Source organism: Dysidea avara, chromosome 11 (genome assembly GCF_963678975.1).
Source record: "Dysidea avara chromosome 11, odDysAvar1.4, whole genome shotgun sequence".
Taxonomy (NCBI): domain Eukaryota; kingdom Metazoa; phylum Porifera; class Demospongiae; order Dictyoceratida; family Dysideidae; genus Dysidea; species Dysidea avara.
In genome coordinates, this window is record NC_089282.1 from 19,944,148 (window position 1) to 19,960,717 (window position 16,570).

At 39.8% G+C, this 16,570-nt stretch overlaps 1 protein-coding gene across 1 annotated transcript; it reads left to right on the forward strand.

Annotated features, from left to right (window-relative positions):
• Nucleotides 1-8,097: 8,097 nt before the first annotated feature.
• LOC136237759 (uncharacterized) lies at nt 8,098-16,418 on the forward strand. Its single transcript, XM_066027975.1, has 11 exons — nt 8,098-8,326; nt 8,394-8,516; nt 8,632-9,720; nt 9,769-9,888; nt 11,140-11,331; nt 11,611-11,784; nt 12,040-12,216; nt 12,572-12,763; nt 13,440-13,613; nt 15,632-15,763; nt 16,088-16,418. The coding sequence occupies exons 1-11, from the start codon at nt 8,098-8,100 to the stop codon at nt 16,216-16,218; spliced, it is 2,733 nt and encodes a 910-aa protein (XP_065884047.1). The 3' UTR covers nt 16,219-16,418.
• The last annotated feature ends 152 nt before the right edge of the window (nt 16,419-16,570 follow it).

Consider the following 16,570-nt stretch of genomic DNA (forward strand, 5'->3'; position numbering starts at 1 on the left):
GTACTCAGTGATCTCTCACGTGATAGTGTCCAATAATCAAGATACAATCATACATATATACTGTGTCCTAGTGTTACAATTGTGAGTGTATTAGTATATGTGCAGTGCTATAGAATAGCTCATAGTTTATGTTCTTACATCCCCCCACCAAGCATGGTTTAGTCCACAGGATAACCATGCTGATATCATGGCCATTGGGGATCCTCTATCAGCCGTTGTGGTGGTCTACAGGTACGCTCTGATCTACGAAGTTCTTGTGGTGGGGTCTGTGGGTGCTGTGTTGGCGTCTGAGGATCTTGTGACAGTGGTGGTAGAGCTTGGAGGTCTTGGTTGTCATTCGGATATCTTGTTATCTCTTCTGGACGGGGGGGAGTATCTGGATGCGGGTTATTTCTACCAGATGTGCACAGTGAGGCTGGTGTACGATGTCGTAAAAATCTTCTATTACGTACCAGGACTCGTCCACTCTGAGTCTTCACTGAGTATCTGCGGTGGGGACTAACATTGACCACTGTGCCATAAATGTCCCAGAGCTTTGTCCGAGGGTTCTGTAGAGCCACAGTGGAACCCAGTTGAATATCTTGGAGTTCTTGGGCATGGCTGTTGTAATATAACTCTGCCTGTGCTAAGGTATGTTCTGCTAACTGTTCAGTTTCAAGGGTGCTGCGTTGCCACTCCGGTGAAAACGAGCGTCGGTGTGCTGGTAGTGTATCCTGTATAGGTCTACCATACAGCTTCTGTGCAGGAGACTGTCCATCTTTGCGTGATGGTGTGTTTCGGTATTGCAGCAGTGCCCGACACATAAGATTTAGTTTCACTGATCTGTTACCCCAGGACGATGCAATGATCTTTTTCATGGACTTTACAGTGGCCTCAATCTTACCATTACTCTGAGGGTAATGTGGTGACGATGTCTTGTGCTCAAATCCCCACTGACTGGCAAAATCATTAAAACACTTAGAAGTGAATTGTGGCCCACCATCTGACCACACTATGTCTGGAACTGCAGTGTGGCAGAATGACTGGGTCAATGATTGGACCAAGTGCTGTGTGGAGGTGTTGTTTCGCATGGGGATAATGTCTGGCCAGTCTGTGAGGCAGTCAACCATGATGAGGAATTGCTGTCCACCATAGCTGCCGAAGTCTACAGCAATCTCTTGAAATGGTCGGGATGGTTTTGGTTTAGACATGATGGGCTCTTTGCAGTTGGATGGGAGGCGATCCTGACATTTCTTACACGACAAGACTACGTTGTCAATATCGTTGTCGATTCCTGGCCAATACAGTGATAATCTGGCTCTTTCTTTTGTTCGCACGGCTCCCTGGTGTGACTCGTGGAGGTTGGCTAGCACCTTTTGTCGCATAGATGCTGGTATCAACAAGCGACATCCATATACAATGAACCCATCATCTATGGTTAGATGCTCTCTAATGTTCCAATAGCGTCTACAAGCCTCTGGCAGCTGATTACGATGGTCTGGGAAGCCCCGGGTTATAGTGTGGTGCAACTGTTGGTACTCTGGGTCCTTGGTGGCTTCTTCACGTAGGTTATGCAGCCGATTGCTGTCGTGTTTATCACATTGAAGGATTCTGATCTCTGTAATTGAGGGCTCTGGGTGGTGTTGGCAGTCATATTCACAAAGGGAGTCATCCCATTGAGGATCTGAAACTGGGTTGCGTGACAGGGCATCAGGTGCGTTATTGCCTTTTCCCTTGATCCACTGAGCGGTAAAGTTGTATGCCATTAGGCGAGACTTGAGTCGTTGAAGCCTGGGATTTTCGATTTCATCTAATCTCCGATTGTTAAGGATAGGGATCAATGGATTGTGGTCAGTTACCACAGAGAAGTGCTGAAGGCCTGCTAGAAATATCTTACACTTTGTGGCTGCCCAAGCAACTGCTAGTAACTCTAGCTCAATTATGGCGTACCGAGACTCAGCGTCTGAAAGAAATCGGGATCCTGCTTGGACTAAGGACCACGTGTCTCCATGTCGTTGCTGAAGGACATACCCTAGCCCTTGCCGGCTGGCGTCGGTGCTGAGCCTAGTGGGTTTGGTAAGGTCAAAGAAAGCCAAGGTGGGCTGAGTGGTGAGGGACTTCTTAGCATCTATGAAGGCTGTATCGTGACAAGGTGACCATATGAATTCATTCTTGGTGCTTAACAGGGGTCTGAATGGTGTCAAGAGGGTTGCAACTGCGCTCGTGCTGGAGGACAACTGGTTCACTAGTCCGATGAAGGAGCGAAGTTCTGTTCGGTTGGTTGGGACAGGGTACTTTGAGATGGCTTCTGTGATGGATGGGTCTATCTGGTAGCCTTGGTCGGAGAGCAAGAACCCAGCAAAGGTTGTCTTGGTTTGGAAGAATCTACATTTCTCAGCATTGAGCGCGATGTGTTGATCCGCACAGCGCTGAAGAAACTGTTTCACATGTGCAATGTGATCTGTGATGTTGCCATCATAAATGACAAAGTCATCCACCACGCGTCTAAAGCCTGACAATCCCTTGAACGCTTCAGTCATCCGGCGATTATAATGTTCTGATATTGAGGAGATTCCGTATGGGGCACGAAGGTATTTGAATCTCCCAAATGGTGTGATGAATGTTGTCAGCGGCTGGCTGTGTTGGTCTAGGGGGCATTGGTGGTATCCCTTTAGGGCATCAATGACAGTAAAATATTTTGCATCACTAGCTGCGATATCAGCTACAGCTTGAGCTGGTGTTAGAGACTGATACCTCTCTCGGACCACAAAACGATTAAGGTGGGAGAGATCTACACACATACGAATCTTATCAGAATTCTTCTTGGGAGTAACCACTATGGGAGCACACCACTCTGTGGCCTCCGTAACTGGTGTAATAATGCTTTGTGTTTGTAGTAAGTCTAACTCTGCCTGAAGTTTGTCACGATAGGCGAATGGGACTGACCGAGGAGTGTTGACACAGAAAGGCTTGGCATCTGCAGTCAGAGATATATGGAATTCTTCTCCTTCCATTGTCCTAATCCTGCCATCAAATACTGTGGGGTATTCTTGCTTCAAGTCATCCATATTTGGCAGGGGGTGGGTGGCTGTTGTGGATCTGACACTGGGTTCCACAGGGGCAGCTTTGGGGGGTGGTAGGGGATAATGTGGTGGCAGGATTTTCAAGGCCTTGGCTGCCCTCCAAGAAACTATGACCCCACTCAAGTGTGGGAAGATGTATACATCTTCTTCATGTTCATTACCAGCTAGCTGAAAGCGAACACTCAACTTCCCAATAGCATGCATCCTCTGTCCATTAGCTGCGCGTGGTGTGAATTCTGATGGTAAAAGGTTGTCCCTGTATTCATTGAGTCGTGGCAGGACATGCTCACCAGCAGCAGATATGTCTGCCCCTGAATCTGGAAGTACTTGGGTGCGATAGGACCCATGGTGTGTATGCAGGTGCACTGTCACGGTTGGTGCCGGGTCTATTGTGGCCACTTGCTTTAGGCTGATGGTGGATAGCTCTGGTGATATCTCATTAGACTCCTGGTCTGGGTCTTCTGCAGTTGCGATGGCTCTAGCAGCTGGTGGTTTTTTGTGCTGTTGACGACCATGGCAAACCCTAGCAAAATGGCCAACTTTGAGGCAATAGCGGCATGTCTGCTTGAGAGCTGGGCACTGTGCTCTACCCCCTTGATGTGCTTGTAACCCACATCCTGGGCAAGGTTTTGGAATCATCTGGCTAGTGTGCGGTGGAACCTGCCGTACTTGTGGTTTTGCGGATTGCCTGATGGCTAGGACAGAGTGGTCAGTTATGTCTTTACGTTGGGTTTTCGCTGCTTCTTGTGCACGGCACATTGTAATGGTTGTGTCAAGGGTTAGGTTTTGTTGCCTCAGCAGTTGTTCAATAGTGTCACCATCCACAAGCCCTTCGATGATCTGGTCACGGATACTCTTTTGGGAGCATGCAGTGGAACAGAAGTTACAAGTTTTAGCAAGCTCTCTCAGTGACACTAGATAGTCATCAAAGCTCTCGCCTGGTTGCTGCACTCTGCGCCGGAGCCGACGACGCTCCATAGACTCATTAATGTGCCCATCAACATGGCGTTTGATTGCTGCAATAACTGCTTCAGCATTATTCCTGTCTTCCTCACTAAGACCGAGGTTATTAACTACTGTGAGTGTTTCACGTGAAAAACATAGAGTTAATGCTTGTACCTGGGTATCAGCTGACTCACCACTGAGACCTGACAGGGTTGAGTAGGACGTCCACTGGGCTCTCCACGCCTCGAAGTCTGTGCCACGGTCTACTTGGAGGTCCAGCTTGGGTAGGTCACTTAGCCGGAACACGTAGGGCATCTTCGCTGCCGCTAGAGGGGAGTAACAGAAAGAGAATGAACACTAAGGCTGCTATGACGTCACCTTCACGGGTGCCTCTCGCCGGCACCAGGGATTAACTCCAGAGGTTAAGACAGGCGGTGACTGTTCCCCTTGTTGTACTGGTTCAATTAGCCACGCTAGAACGTAACTGCTCGCAGCGCCATGTAGGGAACGGATCTGCCACGAGGTACTCAGTGATCTCTCACGTGATAGTGTCCAATAATCAAGATACAATCATACATATATACTGTGTCCTAGTGCTACAATTGTGAGTGTATTAGTATATGTGCAGTGCTATAGAATAGCTCATAGTTTATGTTCTTACAAGATCCAAAAGCGACATATCAGCATGCTCAAACACTGAGGCTTTGCTCCGCATGCATATATATCCTTCATCTATTATTGGCACCGCACAACCAAAAAATGATTGTCCTCAAATTAGTCCCTGGCCTATTACAGTATGTCCAAAATTTTACCTATTATGCTTTTGAGCATTGCTCAAAAATTAAGCCTATTATGCTCAAAATTATGTGTTCAAAATCAAGATTATGCTCTAGAACTGACTATTTATTAGAGTATATTAGTGTTTTCTGACTGCTGTATTAAAATAAGTGACTGCTCTATTAGAGCATATGTGTGGGCAGGAGAAATTATGGCATGCTGTACCTTTAAAAACTGATGTAGCTTTGGAACGAGTAAGCTGCAGACTTTCTGTTGAAACCAAGTTTCATGCTTTTATCCAGAAGTCACCGCTTTTACTGAAACTGAAACTTAGAGTCCTAACTAACGGTTGCATAGGACTTATTAAGTTTGACATGCATGCACAGTCAACATACTTTTTATAATAATTCAATGTAGTATCCTGTTGGTTACTTGGCATATATAGGACAGCAAAATAGGTGTAAATGTAGCAGGATAACAGATGTTACTGACTGGACACTTACAGTAGTAAGGTAAATCCTCAATCATCTACTATAAGTGAATTCATAAGATGGTGTACTACAACAGGTATGTAATGGGATGAACAGGTATGTAACAGGATGAACAGGTATGTAACAAGAAATTCAATTTCAATCTATACAGCTGTTAGATCCATTATGTGATGTAGCATTTATCTGCAATGTGTCTCTATTTTACTTTTGATAGAGACATGTTAATAGCATTATTTTGAAGCACTTCAAATTCGCTTAACATATCTACAATATAACTACGCTAGTTATGTCAGGAAACTGCTGAGGGCTGAAGATAATGTTGAAGTTGAGCACTGATCTGCGTGCATACACACTTGCATGGACTACTCATGTGATTACTCGTAGCACCTTCATCCCTCGAATGGCTTTAACTTAAATCTGAGGAAACAGCAGTAGCAAGGGAAAGAATTAAAGAGACTAATGGTAGACTCCATTAATAGCCCGGGCCTCTATTTGAGACCAAGCATTTATTTTCCAAATGTGCTGGAGACCCCCTATATGTCTGCTGTGCCACTGCTATTCATGTATTGTATAGCACATTGTAGATCCTCAACCACCCATAGATCACCAACCTGTCTCTGTATTGTTCAAGTGTTGTAGGCTAACAATGACAAAGCCCTGCACCTTAGCCCTGGTAACTGCATGGAGCTTATAATCTGTCAACCTAAAGGAAAGTTAGAAAAACCTATTAGTCATGAAAGGCTGGATATACCCCTGCATATGCTTTGTTAGTTTTGTAGTTGAAGTTTACCCAGAACCTTGTTTGTATCCATTTTGTTCTGTGATATCGATTTTAATTATGAAGTTTTGAACTTGTGCACTCCAGCTACTTACTGAGCTCACAAATATTGCAGCATTTAAATGAGTCAAGTGATCCATGGCTGTTGTCTTGAGCTCACTAGGAGAGGTCTCACTCTGATCCATGTCTGTTGTCTCCTCTCCTGGAGTTGAATTCAGGAGAGGATATGTAGATATGTACATTAGATGACATCATCACAAGGTCTAAGTTGAAATCATACTAATCTTATAAAGTTGTCATATCATTTCAAACTAATGGACTAGTGCATGATGATGTCACCTAATGAGTCTACCAGATCTGCAGCATATGTCACTAATGGGCTTATGTATATATACAGTCACACTTGAACTCGGCAAACATGAACTATTTGCAGACACATTGGCCAAATGTTTTGTTTATGGCAGGTAGCTATAAGGCACATACATGAGAGGTGTGTATACATCCTTTCTTCTTATCTCAGTGTTGTTAATTGCATATTTAAAAATTAACTTTGAAAAAGCCTCGATTCATGATTCTAAGAAACTTATGACTCCATCCATAGCCACAATTTACTAATAACAAATAACACTACCCAACTTTCTACGTACACTGAAAGCAATTATATGGAATCCAGAAATATATGCCATCATAAGGTGCAATCTGTATTACACACTCAGCTCCTTTGATCATTGCATCCAGGTAAAGAGTCAAACATATATAAGTAATTATGATCATGATCACATCCATCATGCATGGTTATAGCCAATCCAACATGATTACAGTCCAATAATCAAGATCACAGTCAATTTGGCATGATAATACTTAGAAAATGCCTAAACTATTCACCATCCATCATGGTTATAGTCAATCCAACATGATCACAGTCTCCAATAATCAAGATCACAGTCAATTTGGCATGATAACACAGTCCAATTTGATAAATGCCTAAACTATTTGTGCAACCAGGCTATTATGTAATTCATTGGCTGGTACAGTAGCTGTAAACATACATAGTCAGACTAGCTAATAGTTTAGTATTGGTGTTTGCTTAAATTAAAGTGCTGCTATAAAATATAGCTTGCAATTACAAGTTGCTGAATATATAGGATGCAGAGTAAGAAGAATTGCCCTTTTGCCAGACTTTCCAACTTTTATTTGAATAATTTGTAGGTGCCAAACTGTAAATTCTACGTGGGAAAATCATAATCTGTAATGCATTATACTGTAAAAATCCCCAAGAAATTAATAGCAGTAAAAATAATGCACACTTGTGGTGTAGCAAATAGTTTTGTATAATATATATACCAATGTTCATCATCATCAATTGATTTCATAGCAGCTGCTGTAGTCACATCATTAACTTATGCAACATTAACCAAATGCAATCAACTAAATTGAGAGAGACCAGATGTTGACAAGCTGTGGTTGTAGCATCATCTTTTAAAAGCATTGATAATAATACTATAATACATGTGATCTAATAGTAACAGTTCAGCTGAGCATGGAGACCATTATGAGCCTACAATACTTGATCACAAATTTTAGGTAGTGACTGCATCACTTAGTAGTAATGCATGATGCTCATTGCTTTTTTTCTTACTAGTGATAATCACTATCTAAAAACTATAAGTAAGTGAGCATTGTGGCATGCAGAAGTTAGTAGTGAGCATCACTACTTTCTTTTACCATGCAAGCAATCATAACTATATATTTCCTAATAGAATGTACCACCTTTGTAGTCCTAGTATTTCTAGACATAATCTAGTAAATCGTAAACGACAGGTCCTTTGATGACACGATTACATATAAGGGGAAGGAAATTAATTCTCTAATTGTGAGCGACATCTGAACAATACTAATTGAGATTACAGCTAGATTATCAGAATAGATAAATTAGTGAATCATGATCAAAAGTGGCAAAATTAGCCATGTTTTCAAATTTATCAGACGTCTAACTTGTGAATGCTGTGTGTTCCAGATAAGTTAAGTATTATCTGCTGTAACTATGGATACAAGAATAGCCTTTCTTTATGCAGGACTTGTGTTCTGTGATTTTACAGCTGGGAAAGGTAGACCAATTAGAGTAAAGTTCTTAGAGAACAACAGTAACATCCAATCAGTACCTAGAGCCATTCAATTACCAAGCCAATGGCCTACCACTGGGCAACTACAGCCTCTCATATCCTTAGAATTATTTGTACACAGGAAGTTACACAGGAAATTTCAAACAGGATGTTAGACACCTACATTTGCAGCTGGTACATTCAGTATAAAAGATATCAATTTAGTTCAACTTGTCAGTTGCTAGCTGGCTACAGCAAAGTATGGTTGTTAAAGCAGTAGTGATTCTTTTGTTTTGTCTGCTGAGGGGAACTTTGCAGTCAAGCACTCCACTATCTGAAGATCTTGGAAAGTCTAATCAAGGTACGCTTTATTTTAATAATGCAGTATTAAAATTTTGTATTTTGAAGTAAAGACATGGTGGGTTGCATTTCAGACTCTATTTTGTAATTAATCTTTTTTATGGTTGCCAATGTAGGGAAAGGATTAAACCAATACTATTTTGGATACTTTGTTGATGCCACCCCGCGACTATATATCTCTAGTGTGCAAGATGTACCCTATAGTATTGAAGCTCCTGGAGTAGGGTATTCAAAAAATGGGACAATTAACTCGGGCAATCCTGCCATAATAAATCCCAGAGATGTGATTGTATCATCCATCAATGATCAGAACAAAGGGATACACCTAACAACTGACCACGATGTGTCCAATGTGTTTGGTTTCTCTTCTGAGAGTCCTAAAGCTTGCACATTTAGATTGATACCACATGCAAGGTTAACTTCCCAAGAGTACATCTACTACAGCATATCTCCCAGATCTCCAAGTACTAATAGCCAGTATAGCAGCAGTATTCTGATAGTCGGTACAGAGAACGATACAGAGATGGAGTTGACAGTGACACAACAAGTTCAAGTCAACATCAATGGGACAGTTACCCTTCTTCCTAATACACAATACTCCTTTGTGATTAACAGGTTACAAACTGTATACATTTCATCACCTAATGATTTGACTGGAAGTAAAATTGTTACAGAAAATCCTGTGTCTGTTTTCAGTGGTCATGAGCAGGAATTCAATGTTTCTTACATGCAGTGTTCAATAGAACAGATTCCACCTACAGCTTTATGGGATAGAGTACACTATGTTACACCCATAGCTAACAACCACCCATATACTATCAGTGTTCTGGCAACTGATGATTCAACTGATATTGATATTTATTGTAACGATGTGCAGGAGTCTCATATTATTGATGAGGGAGAGTCTGTTATGAAAATATTAAGTCCTAAAGATAATTGTGCTATATTTTCAGATAAAGAGGTTCTGGTAACTCAGTTTGGCAATGGCAATGATGGCCTTGCTACAATGATGATAGTAATGCCAGGTGTAACTCATTATTCCAATGAGCTTAAGTTTTCACACAGCAATATTGTAGAGCACAGTGCAAGGCATGTCAACTTGATAGTACTAGCAGAGTATTATCAGCCTGACAGTATCCGGTTGATTGGTGGAGGTACAAACAAGACACTAAGTGATGGTGACTGGACACCTATTAAAGTCAACAGTGTAAATGTGGCATACGCTCTGCAATATCGTTTCAATTCCCTCTTAGGTGAAACTACAATAGTTCACACAAATCCAGATGCCTTAATGATGGTGACAGCATATTCGTTTAGTACATCACAATTTGGCCATGGTCACTCTGCAGGATTTAATGTACGAAAGTTTTTAGGTATGTAACTCGAATTTTGTAACTCTATTAGTTTTTATAGACTATAAGTTATACTGCGTATATGCTCCCCATACCAATAGCATGTATAGTTACCGTAGTGCATTCAGCTTACTAATAATACAGTACAGCAGTACTGTGTATTAGGGACCTTGGAGGTTTGCACTTTCTCACAACAAATATTGACCAGAAACCAGTCTCACAATATGTTCATGGCACCTTGGCAGTATTGTATAATCAAACCCAAAAGTGTCTTCAGTGTGACTCAAAATGCTTATAATAGGTTGCTACAAAGTTTGATTTTCAACCAACCAATAGACTAGACTGATTTACTTACTAATGCTTTCAGACAAGCAAACTTAATAACAGGTATTATGTCTACAGGCTTGACTTTCTCATGTTTCAACCTGACGGGTATCTTTTGGCATATACCACAGTATAAAAAGTGCATGCATCGTATACTTAATGTTGTCCTCCTTTGTGTCCCATTTCTTTTTGCTGACAGCACAAAGTGCCAATTCATGGTTGTATAGGGCATGGCTTTCCTGTACATGCTGACTGTCACATTTATAATAGGAACTGTCATCCATATTTCCATAGAAACACTTCTTGTTTTGTTCTTCGCTTGTAATGCCACATGTGGGCTAACCATGGCTGAAAATGAAGCATAATGGCCACTTAATAACAATTATTGATTGTTGGAGTATGCGTTCAGACACAAAATTAATTTGATGATTACACATGGAGCATTCTTTCTTTTGATGTGACATGCATGCATTCACCATTCATAATTATATAAACAAGTATAAGGAAAAATTAGGGATTAGAAATAAAAAGATGTAAAACTTCAGAGATTGCCTACACCTGCATGACTGAAGTATAGAGATTAAATTTTCCACTAGTAAACCTCAGATATACTAGGTTACCTCCCATGTTTCACTCCTCTATATTGAAATTAAAATTCCAATAATTGTTTCTTGTTCTTGTACATTTATAAATGGGTATTTGGCTCCTGACTCTATTAGTTACATATAGTTATAGAGACCTGCAACCATGGAGATCTTCATAGGTTTTAAAAACCCGAGACAAAGCTGAGGGTTTTTAAAACATAATTTGAAAGATCCAAGGGGGCGGTTTCTAAATGACTTATTTATAATTAGCATTAATTTATAATTTGTGCATGTAAACTTTTAATAGCCTGCTCTTGCTTAATGCATATGCTCTGATATATAATACAATGTGATTACATTTTAGCTACACAATGTCCTCAGCTTGATGCTCCTGATAATGGAGGGATCAGTTGTGTACTGGGTGATGATGGGGTACCCACTGAAGGAGATACTTGTAGCTTCACATGTGACGATGATTTTGTGTTAAGTGGTAGCAACACAAGAACCTGCCAGAATGACTTCACTTGGACTGGCACTGAAGCCATGTGTACAAGAGGTATATAGACCACTATAACATATTAAAAATACAAAGATACTTCATGATCAAAGTAAACATACAAATATAAAGAGTTTATATGCACATTTAATTTTTTTATTACATCATTTGCATTTGTAATAAACATTTGTAACAATGTCATTGCAACAGTAGGACTAATTGCAGAGCACAAAGTTTCAGTGTGTCCATTGTTTTTAATGCTTAAACAAGTTGACAATTTACAGTATCTATGTATAGTATATATTATGCAGTTTATTGAAGAATATTCCTCTTCACCAGAGTCGTGTCCATCACTTACTTCCCCTGATAATGGAATGATCCAGTGTTCTGGGTTCTTTGTGGATGATATTTGTGTCTTCACATGTGATGATGGGTATGAGTTGAGTGGGAGTGGTACTAGGACTTGTCAGGATGGTGGTACTTGGACTGGCACAGAGGCAGAGTGCACAGAAGGTCTGCATTGTGTACCATTCTATTGCATGCAGAGTTTATGCACTATACAAACAGTATATGCACCATGAATACTAGCTAAATAAATGGGTGATTGTTTACCACCGGCCTAATGTATTTTGTGGACTGCACTCACAGACTATAGGCTTGAAACAAAGTCTTAACACTTGAGACTTAAGTCCTGCCTACTGCTAATAATCCTCTTAATTGCAGACACAGTTTTCCACTAGACTTAATAATAGTTTCACATTTAACTAGAGAGGTTGTGTCCATCACTCCCTGCCCCTGATGACGGAATGATCCAGTGTTCTGGCACTTCTGTTGGTGACATTTGTGCCTTCACGTGTGATGAGGACTTTGAGTTGAGTGGTAGCAGCTCTAGGACTTGTCAGGATGATCTCACCTGGAGCGGAACTGAAACAATGTGCTCAAGAGGTGAAATAATGAAATTGTTAGCTTATTGATAGTATACTGTGAGGTATTTGAAATTCAAATGTTTAACGTAATGTAACTAATGTTTCACATGTGCAAGAATTGACTATCACCAAAAATATCTAGTTTAAGTGTAAAATTATTTCAGTATGAATATTTAGCATTTTCCAACAATACTATTAATTACAATTATGATTAAATATTACAGAAAATACAGTTTACTAACTGATATTCAGACTTTCAGAGGGCTAGTCAAAAAAGTACAAAATCAAAAAAGTATAGGGTTAATAAAATTATGCTGAGTACTCAGGAACTGTTATAGGTGATAACTGTGTATTTGTGTATACATGTACACCAGCTGTGTGTCCAATGCTTGGTGATCCTGATAATGGAGAGGTCAGGTGTTCATCGGGTGATGATGGGATACTCACTGAAGGAGATACTTGTATTTATGTGTGTGATGAAGGCTTTGCTGTGAGTGGTGATAGTATTGTTAGAGAATGTCAGAGTGATGGGACCTGGAGTGGTAGTGCGCCTACTTGTGAAAGATGTAAGTGTCCATATGTGTGTTTTTGTGACTAGTATGTGCGTGTGTGTGCATGTGTGTTACAACAGTGTTTGTGTGTATCTAAAACTGTTTGTACCTATTGTCCATGTAATGCCAACTGCACATAGCAAGTGAAGATTCAAGTGAGAATTCTGGTGCCCACATCTTCCACCTGCAAGACATGGTACATGCATGCAGCCTCTTGCAGGACGCTAGGTCTGTAGTACCCAAGTACAGCAGCTGGAAGCTTTGCTTTTCTTTGTGTAGTGAAGTGTGTGTTGTTAAGTGCATATACTGCTCTGTGTGTATAACTATCACTTCTATATTGCATACCATTTATAATAGAGGACAGTGCAATCTCACGGTTGATTGCTTTTTCAATGAAAACTTAACCAATTGATAAGGAAAATCTACCAAACATGTGAGAATGAGCCCACTGAAATATATATAATCTTCATTGCAAGCACCTGTAATTGTCCTAAAACAAACTAACAACTCTAGAGAATTACTAATATTATAATCTTCAGATTCTGTACAGAGTCTACACTATAATAGCTTGGGCACTATAGTTTAATGCAATTAGGCTTTAAATTTATTAATAACAACAAGCAGTTCCATTTAAATGACATGGATAAAGTACATGTACACAAATACTAACAATGTACCTTTTCATTTTCAGTGTTATGTGCACCACTTGAAGCTCCTGATAATGGAGATATTCAGTGTACAGGTTCTCTGTTTGAAGACACCTGCTCTTTCACATGTGATGATGGGTTTGAGTTGAGTGGTAGTCCAACTAGGACTTGTCAGAGTGATGCTAACTGGAGTGGTACTGAAGCTGTGTGTGTACAAGGTATTTTCATTAAACAGGTTTCCAGATTCATTCTTATATTTGCTGTTTTGAAAATGTTCTTGCATAGTCCCAGATCCCTGGCATGCTACACATGTGTATGCTGAATGTGCTCTGTACTTATACAAAGCACCTGCTCTATGATAACTGAACCTGACCACTTTAAACGTGATGGCTTCAGCTCAGCTTATGTGACCGGATCTGCAAAAAAGGGTCCTACAGTGGAACCTATTAATCAGGACACTTCAATTGAGGATACCTGCTGATCAGAATACCTCGATAATCAGGACACTTTTGGTCAGTCCCAAGGTGTCCTTAATACATAAGTTTCACTGTATAGCCTTTCCAACTGCATGTACTTGGCAGCCCATAACTTATCCGTAATGAGTTGTCAATATGATACTAGGTTAAAATTTGGTCACATCATACCTCTAACATGCCACTATTGCTGGTGTGATATTTAAACCCATGAAGAGTTTTGACCAGCCAAACTTGGAAATTTGGAAAGGCCATAAGACTTCTTTTTGCAAATTCAGTCACATAATAACTATACTGAGTATGATATCAGGGCTGCTCGTGAGGGAGATAATTTACTTTAGGCATGACCTTGTTGTGGACCCCAATCAGGGTGGTCCCTGCGTCCCCAGTCAGAGCAATGGACTCAGGTAAACAGGAACAAATGGGCTATGTGAACATACCCTCTGCAAACAACTAACAGCAGTACCCTTAAACCATAATCATGATGGCAGCAGCATCCATGGCTTTTCTCTTATGCACAATTTTTAGCAAACAGGATAGCTATAGAGATAAGTACACATATCACTGTGAATGTCTAAAATTGTACTTTTGGAAATTACAGGAAACTGGAAATAGAAAGGAAATTTGAAATGAACAGAAATGGTCAAAACTTCATTATACATGTATCTTAGAGTAAAACTTCACTTAGTGGCCACCTCTTAAAGCTTATTCCAAAGACCATCTCTTTACAAAGACCACATTACAATTGTGAACTTGTCAACTAGTTAGGTCTCAAACATAATAATATATCTTAGTAATGACCTCATTAATGAAACCGTGTTTTCTATAGTGTTCACCTTTTACAAAGACCACCTTTTTATAAAGACTACATTGTAATAATAGCTAGGTCCCAAAACATGTAGGCTGCCTTAACAATCTTGAGAAACCTTGATCACCTCCATCTGAGACTGCATTTTTCTTCAATGTGTGACTTAATATACCTAGCGTACTACACTTCACTTCACTTACATGGACAAAGACAAATTCTAATGATATATGGTATGATCTGATGACTTGAGTAAAGTGTGGACCAAAATATGGGAAATGATGTTGATCTTATTAATTATGAGGTCATATAGTATGCCATAAATTAAATCTCCTGGAGTCTGCATAATATACTTGACATCATCACTGTTAATAAGCTAGTTAGGTCATGAGGTACATACTAGCTTCTTGGGACCTACTTGACAGGAGGGGTGGTCTTACTAATGAGGTTTATTTTATTTTTGTTGGTTTAACCACAAGGTAAGGTGGGTACAGGAGACAACAAAGCCTATAAGGGTAGGTTGTGAAATACATATAGTTATGATCAGGGACTTACTTGACATGGTCACTATAATGAGGTGGTCTTGTTAATGAGATCATGAAGTATGCATGCCTTAGCTGTGTTTGGGATCTAACTACTTTACAGGTTCATTATTATTACCTACATTATGGTTTTGTACAGAGGTACGCACATGTGATCATAGCAAGGTGGTCTTCAAGAAGTAACAACTAAGTGAGGTTATACTCTAGGCAGACTTGTATAAAATTTATAAAGTTTTGATGGTTTTGAGCCCATTTCCACTGTTTCAAATTATTGCTCTCTTGAGATTTCCTTTTCTGGAATGTCATTATTACTTTTGTTATAATGCTGACTACATATTGACAATACACATAATAACTCCAATTAGTGCATATTCACTTATCACAGGATGTTAAATATTATATTATCATTTTTATAGCTTGTGCCATACAATCAGTCAAAACAAGGGTCAATGTGATTGGCAGAAATGCAGTAGTCACGTTCTCAGCTGTTCCAGATCACCCTGAGGCAATGTACCGCTGCAAGCTGAACAATGGCAGATACAAGCCTTGTGAGTATAATATTAGTGCATGATAGTATTGTAGTGAGAAAATACTACATAGTTAGTAAACAGAGCATTTGATAGTAATACTAATTTATTATACTATTATGTTCAAAATAAAAATCATGTGGACTTAAAGCTTGAACAATTTCTGTAATGCTGGACATAAATATTTCTGTTCACAAACATGTTCCATAAAAAATTCTACACAGCTATGCCATGTAACTAAGCATTTTATGTATATTGTGGTTCCAAATTAACAGTGAAATTCACAAGACAGACTAAGAAGTTAGGAATGCTTTCGCTGAAATTATGCTTTTAATTGTGTTACAGGTACTAGTCCTATGACTTATTCTAACTTGCGTGTTAGAAGTCATCGAATAACAGTACAAGCTGTTTGTCCTGGTCGATCAGCAGTGAGAAGGAAGAGATTCAGGTTTAGAGTCGGCAATGGAGGAAACTGAATCATTGCAACTGAAACAATTTCATTACACTGTAGGTCTCATTTACTGCACTAACTTTAGTTCACATTTATAGTAGGGCATTTAGCTTTAGACTTTTACACTTTTGAAAAATCAGTTACACCACAACAGTATGTATCAACTGATGCTATTCTAGACTCTCATTTTGTTTTAAGCAACATTACTGATTAGATGTAATTTGTGCCAACAGTGTAAGGAAGACAAGGAAAAGCAACAGCAGTGGTTCATATCAAGATAGTACAGTGCGGATGACAAACTTCTTTCTTCTTCTTTGTGTATATTTCTTATAACTAGACAGAGCAGAGCGTCTTTGAATTCTTTTGGTACAATCACA